We start from the raw sequence: 26,724 nt of genomic DNA on the forward strand, positions 1-26,724 counted from the left end.
CAGCACATTGATGTTATTTTATACTATTTGAGGAAGAGAGGAAAGAATGGTCCTGAAAATACGGTTTACAACCACTGATTGTATGTTCAAGACTAGAATTGAACAAATTTATGAGAGGTACATTAATTCTCCTGCCGATAAGAAGCTTGTTGTTGTCAAACCCCAGGACGTCGTAGAAAAATACATATTGGGGTACCGATTACCTGCAAATGTTGCATGGGACAAATTTGATTTTATGATTATGCCCATAAACATTGTGGAGAAATATCATTGGTTGTTGGCTGTGTTTGACATCACTGATAGGGTTCTATATGTTTATTATTCTATGGTCTCTTTACGAAATCACAAACTTGTTGAATCTGTTGTCGACAAGTTTGCTATTATGATCCCCCTCTACTTGTCATACACCGGCTTCTATGGCAAGCGTCCAGACATCAACTACAAGAACACAAAGGCATACATTGAAAAAGGTATTACTGACCCTCTTGACATTCAGTGGTTGGTCGGTGAGATACCCTAGCAAAAAGAAGGATCACTGTATGTGCTACTTTCCTTCTATCTATTTAACTAATTGTATTTTACACTAAATGCTAAAACTTTTCCCCTATTATTTTTTGCAGTGACAGTGGTGTATACGTGGCAGCATTTGCAGAATATGTCAGCATTGGAGAGCTATCAATTTCAAAGGAAGACCTTTCTGATATTGATCAACACCATCAAAGCTATGGAGCGCTTCTTTAGAATTATGCTAGGAAAAAGCAAGAGCTTGGTGTAATTAGTGAAAGTGAGGTGACTAGAAGATTAGCAAGAAGAAAAGGTGCACCAGCTGTGAACGAGAGAACACAAGTCCAGAAAAAGAGGAATTAGTTGCCCTTTTTAGTAGAAAAATGGTAGTTAAAGTGTTTAGATGTAGTTGGATTGTAGTAAAGTTGTAGACAAATTATTTATTAAGAAGGAGTCAGTTGCAAATTATTTGCAGCAGATTTGTGCTACAATTGTTTTACTTTTTGTGTTGTTATTTTGTCCAAAATTCTACTACATATAATAGAAAATATATGTGGCTTTTTCTTTGGTTGAAAGTTGTTAGTACTTGATTTCGATATTGGTACTATATAATTTCTTTATATACAATTATTTCTACAACTACTATACAAAAATACATAATCTATTCAATTTAGCAGTGTTGTTAGAAAATGCTGAAAGTAATAAATAAACCCAGTATTTGAACAAAACAACTACAAATCAATTGCATTAAGAGTTAAAATCTGTTTAGCAAACATTCATTATATGAGACAATGTATATTCAAATTAGCAATACATTTACACCACAACTATAATTCTCCAGAACAGAACAAATACAACTTCATATGTCTTAAAGGACAAATTATCATCAACAGTAATTAGTAAAAAAAAAATTAAACTGTATCAATTGTTATTTCCTATTAGGAGCATTCCTACAAGATCTTTTGTTATGCCCTTCTACTCCACAGTTGCCACATGAAACCTTGTACTTTTTTTGCATTTACTTCATCATATAGTTTGTATCTTTGTTTTTGAGGTCTCCCTGGCTGCCTTTTTCCGGTAGGTGGCTTTACAACTTCTTCAGCTATATATTGTGGCATATTTTATTTGCTTTCGTCAGGCAGCGGGTCTACTGGTATTTCATAAGTCTGCAGAAGGCTCTCCCTCGTGTAATAAGGAAAACAATAGTTTTTATAAGACTCGTTCCTGTGCCTCAAAGCCGCCAAAGCATGTGCACAAGGAAGTTCATCAAGCTGAAATTGTCCACAACTACATCTCTTATTTTGAAGGCAAATAATGAAGCGCTTCACACCATCTATCACAGTATAGGTGTAATCTATTGAAGCCCTCACCTACAATTTCATTACAAACACACAACAAGTTGTCAGCAACAGATACAAAATAAAATAACTACAATTATACAATAACCTTTCTACAATTATCCAATATATATTTAGTTTGACGGAATCAATGATCTGATGTTGTTGCCTATAGCTTACTCTCATCTTCTGCGATAATGTCCTGTTGTCCTCCAACTCTTTGTTGTATTTTTTCCCAAGGTATGTGAACGTACCCTTTGCATTCAATAACTTTTTATTAGTCCAACTTTCAAGAAGAGTCCTCATGTACTCTGATAGTTCTACTACTGGCAGATCTCTTGCATCTTTGGTTACCGCATTCAATGATTCTACAATGTTTGATGTCATCGTTCACGTTCTGTTCACTGTAGCATGTACTCGAGACCATCTGTGATAGCCAATATCGTATAGGTATGCTTTAACAATTGTGTCGATCTCTTCAATCTTTGACATTCTTTCATTAAATAAATCAAGCGTGTATGATCGTGACGTGGCAAAGTACAATTCACTTAACTTTAGATGACCCTTCTTGAATTTTGACCTTACATTTATCTAAATATGCCACACGCAAGCATAATGTGGCATGCCGATATAAACAGTAGATGTTGCCTTCAAGATACTTTCATTTCGGTCCGAAACAACACACATATTTGGGTTTTCACCATATGCATGTTTGAATTGCTCAAAAAATCACCTCCATGATGCGTCATAATCTGAATCAACAACGGTGTATGCTAGTGGTAATATGCTACCTATCATACAAGTGGCAAAAAAAAATTAATTTCTGTAATAAAACTTGAGAATATAAAAAATACAGTCTCAAAAACAACTTTATAACAATATTTTTACAATTAATCTACATTACCTGCTGCATCCATTGTGCTAGCTATTAGCATGATTCTCCTATATGCCGACTTCAAGAAGGTGCCATCAACTACTACAACTGGCCTACAATGCTCCCAACTCCTGATGGACGTACTAAGTGCAATAAATGAATACAAGAAACAGTCATCTTCAGTCTTCTGCAATTTTACTACCGACCCAGGATAAGTCTTCTCCAGAATATACAAATAACTCGGCAAACGACTGTAGGAATCAGCAGGATGACCTCTCAAAAATTCCAAAGCCTTATCCTTTGCTCTCCAAGCTTGCATGTATTTTAAGTTCACACCATGATCCGACAACATGTCAGTTTGTATGTTTTTTGGTGTGTATATTGTCCTAGGATCCGCATATTTTGGCATCACCATGCTGCCAACTACCATGGCAGTAGGTTTGCGTTGTATGTCTGTATTGTCCATCAAAAAGCATGTGTGTAATCTGTTGAATTTTTGAACCTTGAACAATGCTGATTCATTTATGCTGGTGGACTTGAAGTGCCACGTACAATTGTCACCAACACATACGAGGCAGTAGCTACAGAATAAAAATAATTCAAAAAATGTTATGGAAATTATACTTGCAAAATACGAGGTTGTTTATACACAAAAACTTATCTTAAATAATTTATATACAAAAAAATTATAACTTATACACAATATGAATTTGACAAATAAAATATTCCTACCTTCTTGCACTAGACCTTTTCACCCTAAATTGAAACTTATTCATGATAGAATAGTGCTTCATTGCACTGACAATTATTTGCTTGTCTTGGTAAACTTGGCCTACTTCAATTACATTTGGCGTATGTTCTGTTATGATGATACTTTCATATTCCACAATTGGCGGAGATGTTTGCATATCAATCAACTTCACTGTTCTTGAAACTTTTCCAATTGTGTAACAATTGCTTGACAATTGTACCATGTTAGTGTTACGATAATCAGAAGAACCAGCACTCAATTAATAATATAGCAATTCAGACCTCTGTATATTAATGTGTTCAGTATTTGACAGAATGCTGGTAGACATAACAGTTGAACTACATTTGTTATGTAGTAAAATTATAGATAATATGTAGAAAAATTGTAAAACAATTGAAATTGAAAAAATATCAGCACTGGAAAAATAAAGCAAACCTACAATTATGCTCGCATTCGACATACTGCATTCCAAATTGAAATCACGCAATATTATACACAGCGGATACATTCCTAAGTTTTTATTTTCCTTTTTCGTCTCCATATACACTCGAACTCCCATATCGCTCTGAATTTCCATTGGAGGACAATGTTCATTGAGAGTGTATTTGATTTCGATGAATTTTGCGGAGGTATCGATCATTAAATGCTCTGTAACTGCGGAATTCAATTGACTATAATTTAAATCGTCATTGACTTCAATTCCTTCAACATCAAAATCTTTGTATCTCCCAACGCTATCCCACCACCCATTGAGCTGAAGCATAATCACTAATTTTGATATTATGTCGCTAAATTCAATTCAATTGTAACTAATTGTTTACAATTGTTTTGTTCAAAACCTTTGTTTATGGAAAAATAGAGAAAACCAAAGAATAGAAGGATGCGATGATAACCAGTGAAAATCTGCGTAATAGAAGGATTCTACGAATATGTTGCCTTCATAATTGGTGCGAGGATTGCGCCAGTAAAATCTCCAAGCGATCCAAAAAATCTCGCGTCTAAATAAGGAAGACTATCGCAGAAAGGATTCTAGTTTAAACAAATGTATATATTTTGTAGCTAAATCGTATTTAGGTCGGGTAAATTCAAAAACATGGATATTTTTCGTAACAAGGTTTCAAATAGTGTATAGGAACGAAAAAATCCCTTATCTAACTTTTGAGGAAAATAATTTTCGTGAAAATAATTTTTCAAGAAAACTTTTTCCATCAAAATAACCTCCATATATACATCATGCCAAACACAGAGTTATAGTTAGATTTTCAGGGTGTGGAGAAAAGTTACGCAAACTGCATATACATTTGAAACCAAGCATGGCCTTCAGATTTGGCACTCAGGATGAAATCCTTAGTAAAAAAACGATCAATTGATAATCTAATCCTTGAGATGATAATTTTTAAAAAACATATTCTCCATAAGTAGAGATAAAATTAAAACCCTCTCTCAACTCCCTCTTCCCCTTCCCTTTACTTAGCCACTAGTAAATAAAAGAAATAAAAAGCATTAACTATAACATCACATTTAATGAAAATCTTAGATAGCAACTCGCAGCTTCTTAAATGGAAGCATAGTTCTAATATGTGCTTCTGCCTCAATTTCCAAGCAAGGTTTTAAAACCAGTTCATTCCATGCATCATCAGCTTCTTTTCTAGATTTTTTGTGCACATTGGTCGCATCAATTTGGTGAATTGGCCACATTTTCTCGTTCCTCAGACGTCGAATTTTCTCAAGTTGGCAACACACTAATTTGCACGTATTAAGCTTAATTTCTTCAATGGCAGATTCAAGGAGTATCTGCTTAGCTGCTTCGTTAATATTTGATTTGTTTTCCTCTCTTAAATACATGTCCATCTCTGGAACACCAATGGATCGTCGGATTCCTTTGGTATAATCTGCCTCAGGAACAAATATTCCTCGTACCTCATCCACTAACCCTGCACCATAATTAATTCAAGACTCTTAAAAACAGAAAAATTAGAAGAAACTAAAATTAATGCATAATTAACCATCGCATTAGTACGTTTATACAATGATTGTGCACGTTCCATGCTTTCATATAGTCAGACGAAAAGGAAAAACTTAATTTAGAACGTCTCTAATTATATCAGAGTTTAGATAATAACAATTTTTTCATTTTGTCATGTCAAATCTCTTAAATGACAACTATTTATAATTTATGATAAACGGCACTATAAAAAAAAATGGAATTAACTACGAACTTTTTCGCTAATTTGTCACTAATTCGTCTCTAAATAGGATTAGCGATAGATTTTTCTGTTTAACTACGGAATTTGCCCGTCCCTAATTCTTGTGTTTTTAGTAGTACCTAATACAACAGGTAAAAGTCATGTGTTAATGATCTCCAAAATGAACCTCATATATATAAAAAACGAAGAGAATTAAAAACAGAACTGCATGGACCATGTGATCAACCCTTTTAGAAACAGAAGAGTGTAAAACAGGCAAGGCAACATCAACCCAAATGAAGCAACAATTGTACTTTGATTTAAACTTGCACACAGGATTCTCCACAAGTGCCTCAATGTAAGTATTAGATCCTCCAACAATTATTGGAATATGGCCAGAATTCAACACATATTCTATGTGGTAAACAACTTGATAACAGAAATCCTCAGCCGTGAAGTCAGCTTCCGGATCAATTTCACCTAGCAAATAATATATAAAATTAAAGATAAATTAATATTGATCGTTTCGTGTAAATACCGAGGTGCAGATAAGTATTTACCTAGCAAATGGTGCGGTATGCCTTGTTTCTCAAGGTCTGTAATTTTGTTTGTAACAATGTCAAGTCCCTTATACACTTGCATTTTGTCAGAGTTGATGATTTCTCCTGGAAAATGAGTGGCGAGGTCAACTGAGAGACGAGATTTTCCAGTTCCAGTAGCTCCCATTATAAACACCACTTTCTTCTTGCTCAACCCGTTGTTAATGAAGGTGTTCATACTTCTACAATTAAAATAAGTGCAAAATATAGATGTTAGATTAAAACATTAGATAATCTAATTAAAACTAGTCATGCACGGTAACAGATTCAAAATTTAAATACCATTAGTTCTAAGTTAGAATACGAATTGTGAAAAAAGTATATATTTAATTAAATATAAATATATATATATATATATATATATATATATATATATATATATATATATATATATATATATATATGTATTTTTGAACAAGAAACAATGGTTTCTATGGAACCCACGATTTCTATATATCTGCCACTGTTCATGAGGCCACTTCAAATAAAGTGAAGCATAATATAATTAGTAGTACTATAATTTTTCTTGCATAAATAAAGAGAATACTATGGCCATGAAAAAAATGACACATATAGTAGGACACTACATATTTACTGCATCAAAGTAAATAAACAATTGGTTTCACATAGAAAGAGAATTAATATATCTATTATCAAACACTATATAAGAGGTAGAAACCTTGTGAAAATGCTAGTAGTAGTTTATGTTGATTGTGTATCTTGGTGAAGCAAGATATATACTATGTTAATATATTTTGCTTGAATGTGGTTGAGGAAATAAATTATATTCAGCTTTTTATACTAAGATGTGGGTGTGGACTAATTAATGCTTGACACATATTATTTTAGAATTTTCTAGATTTGAAGATTATTCCTTGAAAATGTGATGGTCATAACATGATATTCTCCACTCTAATCCTTATCTAGAATATGAAATCTGAGTGACATTAATGACCTTTCCTTTTTTTCTTGCTCCTAGATTTATCTCCTAATTTGCTGTTTTAGTTATGTGAGAAAGGGGTATGTAATTTAATTCACTCCCTTCGATTTTTATGACACTATCACCCTAAATACCCAAATATTTAACAACGACATTAGAAGTCGGCATTTAGGTGCAAGGCATTTGTTTAATATTTTTGAAATAATTTTCAGTTTGACAGTCTTTTCTAAAATTTTGAACCAAAAGCAAGCTAGTCTCTCACTCTCTTCTATTCCCATTTTCACGTTTTCTGACGTTGAGAATAAAATTTATCTATCTGAAAGACGGCAGGTCAACCACTATCGATACAGATATAATTCTACATCATGCATGAATATTTTCGTGACTAAGAGGATACATATGACTATATGAGATTAAATCTATAGTGAAAACTCATGCTTTTAGTGTCCTTTTACATTTATATATTACCAATGGAGTACACAAGATTTTTAGCGAGCGATATCGATATTTTAAGAAGCGAACAAATCAATCACTGAAACGATATATACTAAAATAAACACAATTCAATTGCATTACTGCAACTATCTTTGGCGAGCTAACTTTCATTTTTTTGAAATATATACTTGATAGTCTCTTCATAAATAGTACTCCGTCTGACCTAATTTGTATGAAGGAATTCGGAGTATAAGAGTCAAAGAACTTAATTCTCGAAGTAAATTGTCGCATAGATTATTCAAGTATATTAAATTAAATTTTACATATACCTTATCAACATTGTTTCGGACACAACTCGTATATTCTAAAATCACCGTTACTCTAACATCTTTCCCCTTGGTCATGAACCTCCTTTGAATTTTTTATTTACTCACTCTCCTATTTTCGATTCAAAATGAAGAAAGGATAAAATAGAAGTTACTAACTTGAAATCCAATTCTAAAAATCAAAGATTAAAATCAAGAAAATAATGTAATGAGATAAGTATTTCTTCCATCATAACATAAGTATCCAGTTATTATCGGCTCAAAGACTCGCTATTTGATCTTTGCAATGCTTAATTACATAAAAAACACTATGAGTTAACATAATTAAATATTCAAATTATTTAAAAAGAGATTGACAAAACCGTAATTAATGAAAAAACTATTTAAACTCCCTAAAGAGTTCCACATACACATAAAACAGGACGGAGGAAATACCTTTTTTCTTCTATATAAGACACAAAATAACCATTCAGTTTCATAGAGATAAAACTTAAACCATTTTATATAATTTAACCCACAAAGAAAATAATAGAATCATCATGAAACCAGCTAGAAAGAAGAAAAATAAGGGGAAAAAAATACCAAGAGAACTTAGAAATTCCTGGAAATTGCAAATTGCAGAGAAAGAGCAATCTTTTCAGAGTTACGTTTTATGTTTGATGACATAGATATTGCAAATTGCAGAGAAACCTAAATTTTCATAATTAGAATTTTAAGTTTGATGAAATAATTCACAATTTCAGAAGAAAACTGTTTATTGTCATATTGAATTAGTTTCCCTTGTCAGGTAAGACGACATCTATTTTTATGGTAGAAAAAGTTATAGAAATTTACAACACACACAAGCCAGGTACGCATAATCGAACACGAGACCTCGCTTTGAAAGCGTTTGCATACAATGTTATTAATATTTATATATAGACATATTAATTAAACTTTTCAGGCGAAGACACCGCTTCAATCGAAGTGCATTCGCCCCCCGCCATATTTCATGTGGTTATTAGTTAGGCAAAATGGCCTCGTGGACCAGTTTATCATTCCGGTATATAAATTTACTATTTTCCCATTTTAACACTTCTACTTGACAGAATAGTATTAATAAATATCTTTGACCGTTAACTATGCTTATGTGGCTGAAGCATAGCTGACGTGGACAAAATGCGTGTAAGTCACGCTTATATGGCGCGTCCATATGTTGATTTTCATTTAAAAAACAGTTAAATCAAAAAAAATACAAAATAGAAGAATTCTTTTTTGAAAAAATCCTATCACGTCCTCCAACCCCTCTCCCCCTTCCAACTTTGTCCCCCATTATTTTCGTCTCACCTTCCCCCCCAATTCCCCCCTTTCTCTTGTTCGTCTTCTTTAATTTCGATTCTCACTTTCCTATTCTTCTTTCCTTCCATCCTCCCCATTTTCTCCTCCATTAATGAAGATAAAAAGATGGATCCCCATTTATGTGAAGTAAGGAAGAGCACGAGCTATGGCGAAAAGGAAGAGAAAGAAAAAAAAAATTAAAAAATTTGACCTTTTCAGCTCATTCTTTCTGTATTGATACTGGTGACATTCAATCCATTGATGGAGTCAAAATTTTAATGGGTTGTTATTTTACTTAAAACTTGATTTTTTTCACTTTCAAACCAATGTTCGTAGTCAATGGAATTCCGACGAGCTCTAAACATTTTACTAATTCCGGCAGTGGTGTTTGGGGTGTTTGGAGATAGGAGAATATGGGGGTGGAGGGTACTCTTTGGCATCTTTAGTGCCATGGTAATTTTGTGAGATGGCGTTGAATAGTTACTGCTGGTATGTTTGTCCCAAAATCATACCCAAAAAAATGGTGAAGAGTAGGGCCCAGAATGTGAGCTTTTTCTGTGAATTGAAAAGTAATCATCCTTCCTAGCGCTTAATGCTATAAAGAGGAATGTGGTCTAGCTAAAGAGGGTTAGAAGAACGGTGGTATTTATGGTGGATTAAACTTGTGTGGTTGCCATCCTTGTGAAGAAGAAGAGAAAGGATTTTTTTTTTTATATATATTTTAATAAGTTGGTGAAATTAGATTGGGACCCACAAACTACACGTGTTAAATAATAATAGACAAAGAATATGATGTGTCTGACATGTCACAGCGATTGAGTAATACGCTCAGTAGGAAGTGTTTATTACTTGTATTTTTATAAAGTAGAAGTGTTAAAATGAAAAAATTATAAGTTTATATACCGGGATGACAAAGTGATGCAAGTTTAAGTGATCACGAGACCGTTTTACCTATCTATATTATTATAAAAGCATGAATACAATGCCGGTTTACAAAAATAACCTTTTAACATTAAGCATAATAACTAATAATAAAAGGAAATAATCGGAATTCTAGATATTAATCTTATAATCCTATTAGTTTTAGGACATAATACTATACGTTAGGAATCCTACATGATTACCTTTATGAATCCTATTTGTATAATTACTTTCCGGTTGTATAATTCATATAAAATTAAACAAGTAAATATCTTTAGTCATGTAATCCTTTTACTTTCAGAATATACTTCTTAAAAATTATTATTACTAATTTAATTTAAAAATATATTATAATGTCCTATTACTAATTTAATTTTAGAATGTATTATATTGTCCAAATCCATTTAAAAAAAGGAGAGACTATATTGTTATAAAAGCGTAAATACAATATTAATATACCAAAATAGCCCTAAAATATTAAACGGAAGAACTCATAGGGAAAGGGCATAACTGTAATAACTTATTTTTTGGACTACAATACCTTCTATGCTAATTTTTAATATTTAAGATTTTAAAATTAAAAAAAATTGTGTATTACATTCATATTAAAAATATGTAGGAAGGTTTAATGAAATGCATTTCATCAAAATCCTCTGTATTGGCAATACCTTACCACTTCATAATGTCCAATACCAAAAAAATAAAAGTAATATTAAATGGACTGCATAAAGAGTTGACATCGAGAAAAAAAAATTCCCCCACGATAATATATTCTATATTATTATAAAAGCATGAATACAATGTCGGTTTACAAAAATAACCTTTTAATATTAAGCATAATAACTCATAATAAAAGGACATAACCGAAATTCTAGATATTAGTCTTATAATCCTATTATTTTTAGGACATAATACTACACGGTAGGAATCCTACATGATTACCTTTAGGAATCCATTAGTATAATTACTTTCCGGGTGTCTAATTCATATAAAATTAAACAAGTAAATATCTTTAGTCATATAATCCTTTTACTTTTAGGATATACTTCTTAAAAATTATTATTACTAATTTAATTTAAAAATATATTATAATATCCTATTACTAATTTAATTTGAGAATGTATTATATTGTCTAAATCCATTTAAAAAAAAGGAAAGACTATATTTGTAACGACCCGACTTGTCATTTTAAGAATTAACGCCTCGTTCAGTGACTTAAGGTCTCGAGCAGCTTCGTAATATGTATTATGACCCGCGGGTGTGGTCGAGTTTGATTTTCGGAAGATTCGAAAATAAATTAAAAGAACAATTCTTATTTAGAAGCTTAAATGGAAAGAGTTGGCTGGAGAGTTGACTTTTGAGCAAACGACCCCGGAATGGAATTTTGAATATGTCAATAGCTTTGTATGGTGATTTCGGACTTAGGCGTATGTCCGAATTTGGATTTGAAAATCCGTAGGACAATTCGACGCATTTTGGCGAAAGTTGGAAAATAGACGATTTTTGGAAAGTTCGATCGAAGGTTGAATTTTGATAACGAGGTCAGAATCTGATTATGTAAATTGGAATAGGTCATTTATGTCATTTATAACTTGTGTGCAAAATTTGAGGTCAATCGGACTTGATTCGATAGGTTTCGGCATAGAATGTAGAAGTTGAAAATTTCATAATAGACTAAAGTTTCAAGTGAGTTCGCATAAGACCTAACTTCAAATGATCATAACTCTCCTGATACGAAGTGTTATGTGGTGTATTACCTATAAAATGCAAATATCTTTGAGTCTAGTTTCCAACGCTTCAAACTGTTCGTCGTTTGGACATTCCTACAAGAAGTTATGACCAAATTACCAAAAACTGAAAAAATGCGATTCTGCGATAAATTCTGCGATCGCATAAGTAGTTATACGATCGCAAAATAGTCGCAGACCTGTCTAGTGAAGCCCATTTCTGGCCATCGATTTTGTGGTACATTTTGCGACCCGCATACCCATTCTGTAGTCCATTATGCGACCACAGACCTGCTTTCGGAGGGTTAATTTTTCTATTTTCATAACCCAACCCAATTTTGATAAATCTGCTTTGGGGCTTATTTTGGGGTGTTGTTCTGAGGGTTTTAGATAGAGGTAAGAGAATTTTAGAGAGAGAAGGAGGGAACCTAACATTCTAATCATCCAATCTTCAAGAATCAAGGAAGCTAATCACAAGATCTTTATCAAAGAGGTAAGATTCAACCCCTAGTCTTCAATTTCGAGTTTGGAGTAAAAGATTGGTGATTGGGAGTATGATTCTTGGGTGTAAGAGTATTATGTATATATGCTTGTACCAATAAGGTTTGTGGGAAGATTGTTGAGATCAAATAAGTAAAGATTGGGTTGTGGAATGAAGGAAATCTTGTAGAAGAACCTTGTAACCAAATTTGCATACCTAGTATTTGATGAAATGCTCAAATGAGCTGAAACCATGAAAATCTTCCTAATTATGGTTCATTTTTGTTATGTTTCTAAATAGATTGAAGTTTCTAGGATTTCCGAAACCTCGTAGTAATGTAAAAAAGGTTCAAGAAAGATAGGAGCCGTCCGGAGGTCAATTCACATGAGAAAGCTATTTTGAAATATCGGCATAACTTCAATAAGGTAAGTATCTTGCCTAACCTTGAGTGGGGGAATTACTCCTTAGGCATTGAGTCTTATGTGGAAATTGTGTAATTGAAAACTATGTACGCGAGGTGATGAGTACGTACTTGGTTTATATGTGCAAATTATATCGGTTGAAATTTGTAGACGCCCTTAAGTATTAAGTTGGAAAAATTGTTGTAACTTATTAAATCCCTTATTGTCATGCCTCGTTCCTTGTTTTCCGAGGTTGTTTTGATATGATAATTTGGTGTGATTTCAACTTGACTTTTATGTGAACTCTGTGTTTGTTTGAGCTGCCATTTTTAGAGAAATTACTTCCATTATTGACTTTTCCTATTGATAATTTAAATGGAAAATTTAGTTAATAGGATGAATAAATCTATTTATTTCCTGAAGTTGTGATTTAAAAGAGGTGTTGTTCCTTGATGAATTACTTTTCAGTTCACGTTGTTGAAAATTTTGGTATTGAATTATAAAGACAGTGAATCATATTGAGGCAAAGTGCCAAATTATAAAATATTATTCGGTTGAGTTATTCACTCCCGAATATTTTGTTAATATGTTGTGTACATTATGATCGAGTCGTGGCTCCTTATTGTGGAAAAATAATGTGTTGTTGATTTCTATGGCAAGTTGTAATATTTGAGCACTTGATGTGCAATTTGTGATATGTTGTAAGATTTGAGCACTTGATGTGCAATTTGTGATATGTGAGCACTTGAGGTGCAAGTTGTATTATGCTGTGATATTTGGGCACTTGAGGTGAGATTTGTGAAATATTGTGATATTGATACGCATGCGGTGAGATAAGGGTGGCTTGAAACGCGTGGCTAGTAGGGAAACTATTAGAAGTCACGCGGTGATATAAGGTCAGGGTGTTAAAACGCATGCAGTGAGATAAAGGTGGCATTAAATGCGTGGCTAGTAGGGGAACTACTAGAAGTCATGAGATGTGATAAGGGTGGCTAAAACGCGGGATGCTATTTCGGAAAAAATAATTTTTAAAGAATAATATGTGAAGGCTCCCGTGGTGATATAAGGAAAGATTGTGAATTTATTTATGATTTGGGACTATGAGGCGGTACCTCGGGAGTGCCCTTTTGTTGATATTTCTCTATGGCTGCACTTGCCTTTGGTTATTTTATTTTTCCATAATTTGTAAATTCTTGTGTTTTCCGTGATGTATTATTTGACTTAATATTAAGTGCCTTGTATTTCTTGATGTATTGTGTTGACCTTGACTTTTTTGTACGAGACTTTGAGGATTTGTATTTTTGGGTTGTACTTGTTTTTGATGATTGAGTTGTTTTAAATAAAAGAAAATTTCTAGTATGTTTAATTTAATAAATTTTATATCCAAATCAGTAGTTTATCTGATGCTTTATTTTAATGGAAATGTCATTTTTCCTCACTCAAACGATTTCTAAAATAAACTTATCTTTTTGTTGATTTCTTACTTGATTTAAAGATTTTAACCTTACTTTATTGAAAATAAATTAATTCTGCGGATCTTATATACATTGATATTTTGGTACGTGAGTTGTCCGTGTAGTTATGAAACAAATATGGGCATGAGGTGCCGGGAAAAAATATGATAATTTTATTATTGACACGTGAGTTGTCCGTGTGATGGTGATAGAAATATGGACACGAGGTGCCGTGAAAAATATGAAAGTGGGCTAAGACCCGTAATTTTTATGATTGTGAAATGAGGTGTTACATGGTGACTTTTATTTGAAAATATATTTGTTTGAAATAAGTATATTCGAAAGATAATTATTCAAAAGAAGTATATTCGAAAGATATTTATCTTAAAGAATAATATGTGAAGGATTTATATTTGAAGGACTTGACTTATTGATTGTACTTGTGTTCCTTATTCGCCTGAGCAATAATTATGATGTTCTTGTTGCCTTGTTGTTATATCACTGGTTGAGTTTGTTGTTATCATTGCTAGTTATTTTTCAGTACTATTGTATATTGCTATATTGCACAGGTTATTTAACTAGTGTGTGTCTTGACTGTACCTCGTCTCTACTCCACTGAGGTTAGTCTTGATACTTACTGAGTACCGACCATGGTGTACTCATAATACACTTCTGTATATTGTTGTGCAGAGCCAGGTATTGGAGGTATCGGACTCGGACAAAGTTAGAGTGTGATCGCAAGGATTAAAGGTAGAGTTGTTTGGTGTCGCAGTCCCTTGGAGTCTTTTTATTTTATTGTACTGTTAATTATTAATCAAACAGTATTGAGTATTCGATCTTTGAGATCATTTCATGTACTTAGTTAGAGTTCGTGACTCAGTACTACCAGTCTTGGGAGGTTGTCATATTCATATTTGTTCCGCTGTTGGTTTTGATTATCTATTTAATTCAGATTCTAAAAAAAAAGGCTTCGAAATGTAATGGAAATCGGCTTAACTAGTCTTAGAGTCTAGGTGCCATCACGACGCCTGTGGTGGAATTTTGGGTCGTGACAAGTTGGTATCAGAGCCCTAGGTTCATAGGTTCTACGAGTCACGAACGAGTCTAGTAGAGTCTTGCGGATCGGTACGGAGACGTTTGTACTTATCTTCGAGATGCTACATAACTGTTAGGAAATTTTCACTTCTTTCATTCCTGTCATGCGGAACTTGTTGAATTTAGAATTTGAGCCTTTATATCTCTATTCTCTCATAGATGGTGTCGTTACAGGTATGATCCTGATTTGTTATAAAAATTATATTTTTCCCTTAATTTGATTCGGATCTGAATATTGAGGTGAGTCCTCCTATTATGCTCCGCTTATGGGTAAGCTTCGTAATTTTGTGAACCACTTACATGTGTATCCCTGTTGGGAGGTTTGATGATGTTAGCCCATGTCTATCATTTTTATTTTTGTACACCATTAAAGGGCTATAAGTCCAAACGTGACTTTTTATTACTCACTATAGTGGGTTTTGATGTGATTTCGGAATAATTGATTTCAATTTAATGAATTATATGCCATACCGGTATGAGGGTTCATTATGTGTTATGAAAAATGTTTATGAAATTTATTGAAAAGAAGAAAGAAAGGAAATTGAAATTTCAGTTGGCACAATGTGCAAAATACTTGTGATTCGGAGTTCAGGACGAGATCCTCGCATTTTTATATGATGTGAAATATTTAAACCGGGCTACAAGCCGCAGTGGAAGTTATATAAGGACAAGGTCCTTGTGGTGAAATATTTATGAGTTTAAATTTTTCCTTTGTGAAATTAAATTGTACTATAGTACTAATAGGGAGTCATGCCTGTTAGGCTTATTTGAAAATTCTTGTATGAATTTCTTTGTGCATAATTTGCCAAATTCGTATTGTAATTATTGAGTTTTAGCCTACGAGGTGAGTGCCCAAGTGGTATGTGGTCTTCATGCCTCGTGTCTCGTTGTTAGTAAAGTGGAGTTTGAAATGAGATTTTTGTTAACATGAGGTTAATTGGCGATGCTGGAATTAATTATGAACAACTTTTAAGACTAGAGATGTGGTGATGAGCATACATATGATGTGCTTCATGTCCTGATATCATTATGATAATGCAATGCTTGTAATGTTGAGATTTGTGTTATTGATATATACCTTGTGGTATTTTGTTGGGTTGTGAATGTGTTGTTAGGAGTTATTTTGGTGTTACTCTGGCAGGTGGATAGGCCCAATTACAGGGGAGGCTCTGCCGAAATTTCTGAAAATTTTGGGAGTAAGTAAAAATTTGGGGGATTGAGACATGCAAAAGAAGAGATAAATTATGTTATGTGTTTGAGGGCGAATGATCCTAAGCAGGGAAGAATGTAACACCCCAGAAAGATTTTATTTTTGAAGTACTTCAACACTATCAAGAAAGTTGATGTGTGTGTAGGCAGGAGTGGCTATAGCCAGTTGAGACTAATACCGTGCGTTGATGTGAAAAATCAGGCCTTCTGAAAATGTTTGGAGTATAAGAATTTTGTTTTAAAGTTTATAAGTATGGATAAAAGAAATAATCTCAACTGAGATGGTGCCGTCGGACCCATGTTAAAATTGCGGGATGTAGAATCAACCGTGAGTATATGCGTAAAAGTAAAATCATCGATTTGGTAACCTCAGAATAATTTTTAGCACGTTCGAGGACGAACGTTTGTTTAAGAGGTTAAGAATGTAACGATCCGACTTGTCATTTTAAGAATTAACGCCCCGTTCAGTGACTTAAGGTCTCGATCAGCTTCGTAATATGTATTATGACCCGGGTGTGGTCGAGTTTGATTTTCGGAAGATTCGGAAATAAATTAAAAGAACAATTCTTATTTAGAAGCTTAAATGGAAAAAGTTGGCTGGAGAGTTGACTTTTGAGCAAACGACCCCGGAATGGAATTTTGAATATGTCAATAGCTTTGTACGGTGATTTCGGACATAGGCGTATGTACGGATTTGGATTTGAAAGTCCGTAGGACAATTCGACACATTTTGGCGAAAGTTAGAAAATAGACGATTTTCGGAAAGTTCGATCGAAGGTTGAATTTTTAATAACGAGGTCGGAATCTGATTCTGTAAATTGTAAGAGGTCCGTTATGTCATTTATAACTTGTGTGCAAAATTTGAGGTCAATCGGACTTGATTCGATAGGTTTCAGTATCGAATGTAAAAGTTGAAAATTTCATAATAGACTAAGGTTTCAAGTGAGTTCGCATAAGACCTAACTTCAAATGATCATAACTTTAATGATACGAAGTGTTATGTGGTGTATTACCCTTCAAATGAAATATCTTTGAGTCTCGTTTCTAACGCTTCAAACCGTTTGTCATTTGGACATTCCTACATGAAGTTATGACCAAATTACCAAAGGCTAGAAAAATGCGATTCTGCGACATATTCTGCGATCGCAGAACCATTATGCGATCGCAGAAGTAGTTATGCGATCGCAAAAAGGTCGTAGACCTGTCCAGTGAAGCCCATTTTTGGGCATCAATTTTGTGGTGCATTTTGCGACCCGCATACCCATTCTGCGGTCCATTATGCGACCACATACCTGCTTTCGGAGGGTTAATTTTTCTATTTTCATAACCCGACCCCATTTTGATAAATAGGCTTTGGGGCTTATTTTAGGGTGTTGTTCTGAGGGTTTTAGAGAGAGATAAGAGAATTTTAGAGAGATAAGGAGGGAACCTAACATTCTAATCATCCAATCTTCAAGAATCAAGGAAGCTAATCACAAGATATTTATCAAAGAGGTAAGATTCAACCCCTAGTCTTCAATTTCGAGTTATGAGTAAAAGATTGGTGATTGGGAGTATTATTCTTGGTGTAAGAGTATTATGTATATATGATTGTACCATTAAGGTTTGTGGGAATATTGTTAAGATCAAATAAGTAAAGATTAGGTTGTGGAATGAAGGAAATCTTGTAGAAGAACCTTGTAACCAAATTTGCACACCTAGTGTTTGATGAAATGCTCAAATGAGCTGAAACCATGAAAATCTTACTAATTATGGTTCACTTTTGTTATGTTTCTAAATAGATTGAAGTTTCTGGGATTTTCGGAACCTCATAGTAATGTTAGGAGGGTTCAAGAAAGATTGGAGCCGTCCGGAGGTCAATTCACGTGAGAAAGCTATTTTGGAATATCGGCATAACTTCAATAAGGTCAGTATCTTGCCTAACCTCGAGTAGGAGAATTACCCCTTAGACATTGAGTCTTATGTGGAAATTGTTTAATTCAAAACCATGTACGCGAGGTGACGAGTACGTACTTGGTTTATATGTGCAAATTATATCGGTTGAAATTCGTAGACGCCCTTAAGTATTAAGTTGGAAAAATTATTGTAACTTATTAAATTCCTTATTGTCATGTCTCATTCCTTGTTTGCCGAGGTTGTTTTTATATAATAATTTGGTGTGATTGCCACTTAACTTTTATGTGAACTCTGTGTTTGTTTGAGTTGCCATTTTTAGAGAAACTACTTTCATTACTGACTTTACCTACAGATAATTTAAATGGAAAATTTAGTTAATATGATGAATAAATCTATTTGTTTCCTGAAGTTGTGATTTAAAAGAAGTGTTGTTCCTTGATGAATTACTTTTCAGTTCACGTTGTTGAAAAATTTGGTATTGGATAATAAAGGCAGTGAATCATATTGAGGCAAAGTGCCAAATTGTAAAATATTATTCGGTTGTGTTATTCACTCCCGAATATTTTGTTAATATGTTGTGCAGTGTCACGACCCAATTTTCCCTCCGTTTGGGTATCGTGTGGCACCTAGTCTTAGGGACTAGGTAAGCTTAACAATAATTAAAACAACAACATTATTTAAATAGAATCTCTTGCAATTTCCAAAACCGGTAGTACAAGTCATAAGCTCTACAGAGTGTTCGCTAGAAAACTTCTAAATACAACTGTCCAGAAATAAGAATAAACAGTGCAAAACGAAAACTTGAAGGTGACTCCGAAGCCTGCGAACATAGCAGTAGGTCTACCTTGAGTCTCCACAGCAACAGTCCACACAGCTAGCTAACAAACAAGTACCTGGATCTGCACAAAAATGTGCAGAAGAGTAGCATAAGCACACCACAGCGGTGCCCAGTAAGTATCGAGACTAACCTCGGTAGAGTAGTGACAAGGAACAGTCAAGACACCCACTGGTCTAATAAACTGAATAGATATAAGTACATGAATAACAGAAGTATAATGTCTACATAAGCACTATGAAATATGGCTCACAATATAGTTATGGCATTAAAGCAAGAAACAACAAGTATCAACGGAATATCATGAAAATGACGCAGACAAAGTGAATGGGACACAACCTAAATCCGGAATCATGAATACAGCAAGGACAAGTAATAACTCAGTAACTACAACCGCTTTTACATCAGGTTTTAGCCAACAACTCCACGAGGTATCGAAACTCGGACAAATTCACAACTCACGGGTCTCAATACCTGAACCCTAACACTTGGCATCCTGTGCCCTCATAACACCTCATAACCGCACTGACGACTCACGTGCCAATAGAGCCATTCTCCCATAGAAGGCAAGTAAACAAGGGTGAGCATCTATGCTAAACAATATCAAGAACACCTTTTATCTAATAAGAGTGTTTAACTACGTGTATGCTTATGCAAGTGTCCTAACATAGTCCATACCAGCAAATAAGCATAAGGAAGAAGAATAACGGACAACACGTAGAATAATTTCTCATAGCTTTCACAAGATAAAGCTCACACAGGTACGTATACCACTACACAAATATCAACAACAAGAATGCCCCCAGGCCATAAATCATCACAAATCAATCCCTGACACATCCCACCTTGTCTCGCCATGTGTGCAATAGCAACATAAATGCCCGCCTTGTCTCGCCACATGTGCATAATAATGTTCCCACCTTGTCTCGCCACATGCGCAACCCACACACATATATATATATATATATATATATATATATATATATATATATATACATATCCCGCCTTGTCACGCCGCATGTGCAAATATCAATGGTAACAACCGCACTGTAGAAACCTCGTGCATCACAATAATAACAACCGCATGGTAGAAACCTCGTGCATCACCACAATAAGTACAACAGCAACAATGACAAAAATATAAAGTACGACAAGTAAATCAACGCAAGAACTTTAATTCACAAAGAAACGGTAGAACCAATTCACAAGGAATAACCACAGTAAAGAATGCTAGGCGTAAAGAGAGCAGCTCAACAAAGGGAGAACTAATGTGTAGCAATGATCCCATAATATACACTTAAACAACAGGGAAGCTAACACGAATCAAATAATGCCAAATAAAACAAGTCGACTAAGATATAGGATATCTAAACTTCTTTTAAGGTTGAGGAAATTACGAAGGATATTCAACAATTCAATTAAGGGTAAGCAGCGGAAAAATAATCATAACCTCAATTAAGACTGAACAGTTATAGGATGAAATAATATAAATTCCAAATAAAGATAAGCAGTTATGAAAAGATAGCATGGCTATAAAAGAGAACAGTTTCAGTTATGGCACATATGAATCAAGTAACAATAATAGTGGGTCATGAAGCAACTGATTCTAATTAAGCAGGTAGATGTGAATCTAGTAATTAAGATATATTACCATAACAAGAACAATTGCATATTCAATGAATACAAGGACCTAAGAACCCTAAAAGGCCAACTTCCCACAAATAAGTCTGTGCACGCACTCGTCACCTCGTGTACACGGACTACAATCAACATAGAAGATTCAAATTCTAAGGGGAAGTCCCCTACACAAGGTTATGCAAGATACTTACTTCGAACCAAGCTCAAACTGTCCGTAAGAATGCCCTTTCCTCAATTATCCAACTCTGAATGGTCCAAATCTAACCAAACACAATTGCATATCATGAATACAATGATAATAGACTCATCTAATTAATGAAATCAATATTTTAACAAAAATTCCGAAATTTGTCCTAAAAAGTCGACCCGAGCCCACGTCTCAGAATCGGGTAAAAATCACAAAATATGAACACTTATTCACTCACGAGTCCAACCATATAAGAATTACTCAAATCCGACCACAAATCCCCTTTCAAAACTAGAAATCTTTATTGAAGAAGCTCTTCCATTTTTTCCCAATTTCAACCCCAAAAATCTGAAACTAAATGGAGAAAACAACTATAGATTAATGGAATACAACCAAAAACGAGTTAGGAATCATTACCCCAAAGCTTCCTCTGAAAATCCCTCGAAAAATCGCCAAATTCCGAGCTCTCAAGTCCAAAAACGAAGAATGAAACCAAACCCTCGAATCTCTCTTTTCTGCCCAGGCGTGACCGCACTTGCGACATAATTAGCCGCATCTGCGCGACAGCAGGTGCGCACGTCCAAACCGCACCTGCGCTTCCTTTCACTTCTGCGCACCAAAATCCGCTTCTGCGGAGCCGCTGATGTGCACAAATTCTCCGCACCTGCGGAGACTGTCAAGTCCATCTCTTCTCGCACCTATGCCTCAACCTTCGCATCGGCGGGCATCGCAGATGCGGAATTTTTCTCGCACCTGCGACCCCTGGCACTTCTCCACTTTTCCACTTCTACGCTTGCCTCTCCGCATGTGCGCTCCCGCACCTGCAGTTTCTTCACTGCAGGTGAGAAAATACCAGAAGCCTGAAGACTTAGTAGTAACACAAATCAAACTTTTAATCCGTTAAGCACCCGAAACTCACCCGAGGCCCCCGGGACCTCAACCAAACATACCAGCCAATCCTAAAACACCATACGAACTTAGTCAAGCCCTCAAATCACATCAACTAATGTTGAAACTATGCATTGCACCATGATTCGAACTTATAAATTTTTAAATCTTTCAACTTCTAAAACCCGTGCCGAAACCTATCAAATCAACCCGGAATGACGTCAGATTTTGTAGGCAAGTCCCAAATAACATAACGGAGCTGTTCCAACTCTCGGAATCACATTCCGACCCCGATATCAAAAAGTCCACTTCCGGTCCAAATCTCCTAAATTCGACTTTCGCCATTTCAAGCCTAAATCAGCTACAGACCTCGGATTTACAGTCCGGACACGCTCCTAAGTCCAAAGTCACCCAATGGAGCTAATGGCACTGACGGAACTCCATTCCGGAGTCGTCTTCACACAGTTCCGACTACGGTCAAAATCTTAAGACTTAAGCTTCCATTTTAGAGACTAAGTGTCTCAAATCACTCTGAATCACTCGGTAATTGAATTCAACCATGCACGCACGCAAGTCGAGGAACATAATACGAAGTTGCTCGGGGCCTTATGCCGCCGGACGGGATTTAAATTCTCAAAATGACTGGCCGGGTCGTTACATCCTTCCCCTCTTAAACAAACATTCATCCTCGAACGTGCTAAGAATCACCTTGAAGTCTTCAAATCACTGAAAACACAATTCAACATATACCCGCGGGGGACCCCACGTCACCCCAATCCACATAAGCCTAACGGCACCATCCCAACTGTAATTTATCCTTTCTATCAACACCGATAAGCCTTAGAGTCAAAATTCTCACCTTCCATTTATCTTCAAAAGACCCGATTCTAAATCCATTACCGATATCAGTCTCAACCAGTTGTAACAACTCATGCCTACACCTACAAGGTACGACCACACAATAAGACACACCATATATAGGCCCATAATAACATTTCTGATCACAATAGCTGCCCGAAATCAAAACTAGCACCGGCAATTAGACCCATATCCGTTAGCAACCCGTTTCAAACCTCCACAACGCTGACAATGATATAAGAAATACGAAGACCTCATAACTATACACCCGAATCAACAAGTCACAACTAACACCACCGGGCACACACCTTGCAAGCCAAAACTCAAGAAGCACATAACGAAATTGACTAAATATGTAAAGAGAAACACATAAGATAAATATCAAACAAGCCAGACATGCACAACTTTCTAACAATACCCTACTACGAATCAATTCAAAAGGAAGAATCAAAGTACATGAATAAATCATAAGGATCTCATCCTGGTATCACCCTCCACCGCGGCACGCAGCCCGGTTCAAACATATCAAATCACATGGAATCGCGAGGGTCTCACCCTCAACTCTGAATCACAAGTGGAATACACATCATACCAATGGAAATCTTCCACTAACTCAATTCTGCCAATAAAATCTCAACACTTGCTAAACTCTCACCCCGGTAGAGTATTAAATCACAAATTATAACCAATTTACTCAGGAATCACACCAAACCTTCCATAATGGACAACGTGAATTCACTTATAGTCTCGTAACTTTAAATAATGAATAGAAACAAATGATAGACACGGGCTACCACTCATAGAGTCTCCCAATAGGGGTAAACACCTAAACATAATACTAAGTCATGAACTCACCCATAGGTGGGACAACAAGTAGGGGAACTCGCCCCGATAAGCAGGACCGAATCAAAATACGAATGGTGCCCCTATGTAGTAAATCAAAAGCATACCTGTATGACATCATCTGGCGCAGTGGCCTTAAGCCTACTATATGAAACACATCAACGGGTCGGGCCTTCCCCTCTTGGGTGCCCTCTACTCGCCTGAATACTCCGCTGTGACACACCTACCTGGAGTCTAGGACAATCTCTTACCCTATGGCTGGTATCTCCACACTCGAAGTAACCTCTCTGCTGACGTGGTTGTGGGAACTATGCGGTACGGGTACTCTGAGACCCATGAGACCTGAAACACTGTGCGAAGCTTAAAGTGCAAACTGAACTGGCTGACCCATAAAACCCCTACCATGTCGTACCCTACCTCCAAAATAAGGACCAGTAGATCTCTCCGGTCTACGAGGCCTCCTCACTTCCCTGTCCTTTCTCTCCTGATCTTGCATGTACTCTCTCTCGTGGCCTCGCCTATCTTCTCTCTCCTGGTCCCACATGCCCTCTACTCGGCAGGCGATCCCTACCACCTACTGAAACGAAACATCTGACTCTAACTCACGAGCCATGCTGAACCGAATATCATGCTTGAGTCCCTAAATAAATCTATGGACACACTCTTTAACTGTGGCGACCAAAACAGGTGCATGCCTGGCCAAATCACTGAATCTCACGGCATACTCTGACACTAACATAGTGCCCTAGCGCAACTGCTCAAACTCTGCACGCCATGCATCTCGAAGGGACTGAGGTACAAACTGTCTCAGGAACATCTCTAAAAACTGAACCCATGTAAGTGAAGCTAACTTGGCTGGGCTACCCAACTCATATGCCCGCCACCACTGGTAAGCCGCTCCTCTGAGCTGGAACGTAGTAAAAGAAACCCCGCTCGTCTCCATAATACCCATAGTACGGAGAATGCGGTGACACTTCTCCAGAAAACCCTGTGCACTCTCTGAAGCCAAACCACTAAATGTAGGAGGGTCATATTTCTTGAACCTTGCAAGTCTAAGCTGCTCTTCCTCAGATGCTGCTGCCCTGACCACGGGCTGAACTAGGACCACAGGCTGTGTCGCCATGACACCTGGAACCTGACCAACATAAACTCGCTACACTGGGGTATGGGCGGCGGGAGTCTGGGCTCCTCCCCCGGTCTGTGAAATAGCTTATGCAATCGGAATAAACCCCGCCTGAGCCAATGTACCAAACATGCTCAGGAACTGTGCTAAGGTCTCCTGAAGTCCGGGAGTAACAACAGGCGCCTCCGGTACCTGCTCCCCAACTGGAACTACTGGCGGCTCCTCAACTACTGTCCTAGTAGATGCTCTAGCTGTGGCACTTACTCCTCGTTGGCCTCTGCCTCTGCCTCTGCCAGCGTCGTCAATAACTGCAGCTCGTGTCCTCACCATCTGTGAGAGAATGGAATGATAAAAGTTCAAACTCCGAGATCAATAAGCTCGCATGATAGGGATGAAAGAAGTGAAATTGTCCTAATAGTTCCGTAGCCTCTTGAAGATAAGTAAAGACGTCTCCGTACCGATCCGCAAGACTCTACTAAACTCGCTTATGACTCATAGCACCTATGAACCTAGAGCTCTGATACCAACTTGTCACGACCTAATTTCCCCTCCGTTTGGGTATCGTGATGGCACCTAGTTTTAGGGACTAGGTAAGCCTAACAATAATTAAAACAACAACATTATTTAAATAGAATCTCTTACAATTCCCAAAACCAGTAGTACAAGTCATAAGCTCTACAAAGTGTTCGCTAGAAAACTTCTAAATACAACTGTCCAGAAATAAGAATAAACCGTGCAAAACGAAAACTTGAAGGTGACTCTGAAGCCTGCGAACACAGCAACAGGTCTACCTTGAGTCTCCACAGCAACAGTCCACACAGCTAGCTAACGAACAAGTACATGGATCTGCACAAAAATGTGCAGAAGAGTAGCATGAGCACACCACAGCGGTGCCCAGTAAGTATCAAGACTAACCTCGGTAGAGTAGTGACGAGGAACAGTTAAGACATCCACTGGTCTAATAAACTGAACAGATATGAGTACATGAATAACAGAAGTATAATGTCTACATAAGGACTATGCAATATGGCTCACAATACAGTAACGACATTAAAGCAAGAAACAACAAGTGTCAACGGAATATCATGAAAATGACGCAGACAAAGTGAATGGGACACAACCTAAATCCGGAATCATGAATACAGCAAGGACAAGTAATAACTCAGTAACTACAACCGCTTTTACATCAGGTTTTATCCAACAACTCCACGAGGTACCGAACCTCGGACAAATTCACAACTCACGAGTCTCAATACCTGAACCCTAACACTTGGCATCCTGTGCCCTCATAACACCTCATAACCACACTGACGACTCACGTGCCAATAGAGCCATTCTCCTATAGAAGGTAAGTAAACAAGGGTGAGCATCTATGCTCAACAATATCAAGAACACCTCTTATCCGATAAGAGTGTTTAACTACGTGTATGCTTGTGCAAGTGTCCTAACATAGTCCATACCAGCAAATAAGCATAAGGAAAAAAAAGAACGGACAACACGTAGAATAGTTTCTGACAGCTTTCACAAGATAAAGCTCATACCGGTACGTATACCACTATACAAATTTCAACAACAAGAATGCCCCCAGGCCATAAATCATCACAAATCAATCCCTGACACAGCCCACCTTGTCTCGCCACATGTGCAATAGTAACATAAATGCCCGCCTTATCTTGCCACACGTGCATAATAATGTTCCCACCTTGTCTCGCCACATGCGCAACCCACATATATATATAGATACATATCCCGCCTTGTCACGCCGCATGTGAAAATATCAATGGTAACAATAGCATGACAGAAACCTCGTGCAGCCCCATAATAACAACCGCACGGCAGAAACCTCGTGCATCACAATAATAACAACCACATGGTAGAAACCTCGTGCATCACCACAAC

At 36.2% G+C, this 26,724-nt stretch overlaps 3 protein-coding genes across 3 annotated transcripts; all 3 read right to left on the reverse strand.

Moving 5' to 3' along the window:
* Positions 1-1,625: 1,625 nt before the first annotated feature.
* On the reverse strand, positions 1,626-2,228 carry LOC104102800 (uncharacterized). Its single transcript, XM_009610630.1, has 2 exons — positions 2,022-2,228; positions 1,626-1,874 (listed from the first exon to the last, which is right to left on the reverse strand). Exons 1-2 carry the CDS (start codon positions 2,226-2,228, stop codon positions 1,626-1,628), a joined length of 456 nt encoding a protein of 151 aa, XP_009608925.1.
* A 342-nt stretch (positions 2,229-2,570) lies between these two features.
* On the reverse strand, positions 2,571-3,689 carry LOC104102801 (uncharacterized). The gene is made up of 3 exons (XM_009610631.1): positions 3,448-3,689; positions 2,746-3,296; positions 2,571-2,632 (listed from the first exon to the last, which is right to left on the reverse strand). Exons 1-3 carry the CDS (start codon positions 3,687-3,689, stop codon positions 2,571-2,573), a joined length of 855 nt encoding a protein of 284 aa, XP_009608926.1.
* Positions 3,690-4,999: 1,310 nt separating this feature from the next.
* On the reverse strand, positions 5,000-25,155 carry LOC104102802 (adenylate isopentenyltransferase 5, chloroplastic-like). The gene is made up of 5 exons (XM_070196587.1): positions 25,018-25,155; positions 12,160-12,182; positions 6,213-6,400; positions 5,884-6,132; positions 5,000-5,406 (listed from the first exon to the last, which is right to left on the reverse strand). The coding sequence occupies exons 1-5, from the start codon at positions 25,153-25,155 to the stop codon at positions 5,000-5,002; spliced, it is 1,005 nt and encodes a 334-aa protein (XP_070052688.1).
* Positions 25,156-26,724: the final 1,569 nt, after the last annotated feature.

Source organism: Nicotiana tomentosiformis, chromosome 1 (assembly GCF_000390325.3).
Source record: "Nicotiana tomentosiformis chromosome 1, ASM39032v3, whole genome shotgun sequence".
Classification (NCBI taxonomy): domain Eukaryota; kingdom Viridiplantae; phylum Streptophyta; class Magnoliopsida; order Solanales; family Solanaceae; genus Nicotiana; species Nicotiana tomentosiformis.

Coding starts and splice junctions, on each gene's coding strand:
- LOC104102800 (XM_009610630.1), bottom strand. CDS start 2,228: ATGACATCAAACATTGTAGAATCATTGAATGCGGTAACCAAAGATGCA. Junction 1,875..2,021: donor CATTATCGCAGAAGATGAGA/GTAAGCTATAGG, acceptor ATGAAATTGTAG/GTGAGGGCTTCAATAGATTA.
- LOC104102801 (XM_009610631.1), bottom strand. CDS start 3,689: ATGGTACAATTGTCAAGCAATTGTTACACAATTGGAAAAGTTTCAAGA. Junction 3,297..3,447: donor AAAAGGTCTAGTGCAAGAAG/GTAGGAATATTT, acceptor TTTATTCTGTAG/CTACTGCCTCGTATGTGTTG. Junction 2,633..2,745: donor TAGCACAATGGATGCAGCAG/GTAATGTAGATT, acceptor CTTGTATGATAG/GTAGCATATTACCACTAGCA.
- LOC104102802 (XM_070196587.1), bottom strand. CDS start 25,155: ATGGTGAGGACACGAGCTGCAGTTATTGACGACGCTGGCAGAGGCAGA. Junction 6,133..6,212: donor CATACCGCACCATTTGCTAG/GTAAATACTTAT, acceptor ATTATTTGCTAG/GTGAAATTGATCCGGAAGCT. Junction 5,407..5,883: donor AAGGGTTGATCACATGGTCC/ATGCAGTTCTGT, acceptor GAATTAATTATG/GTGCAGGGTTAGTGGATGAG.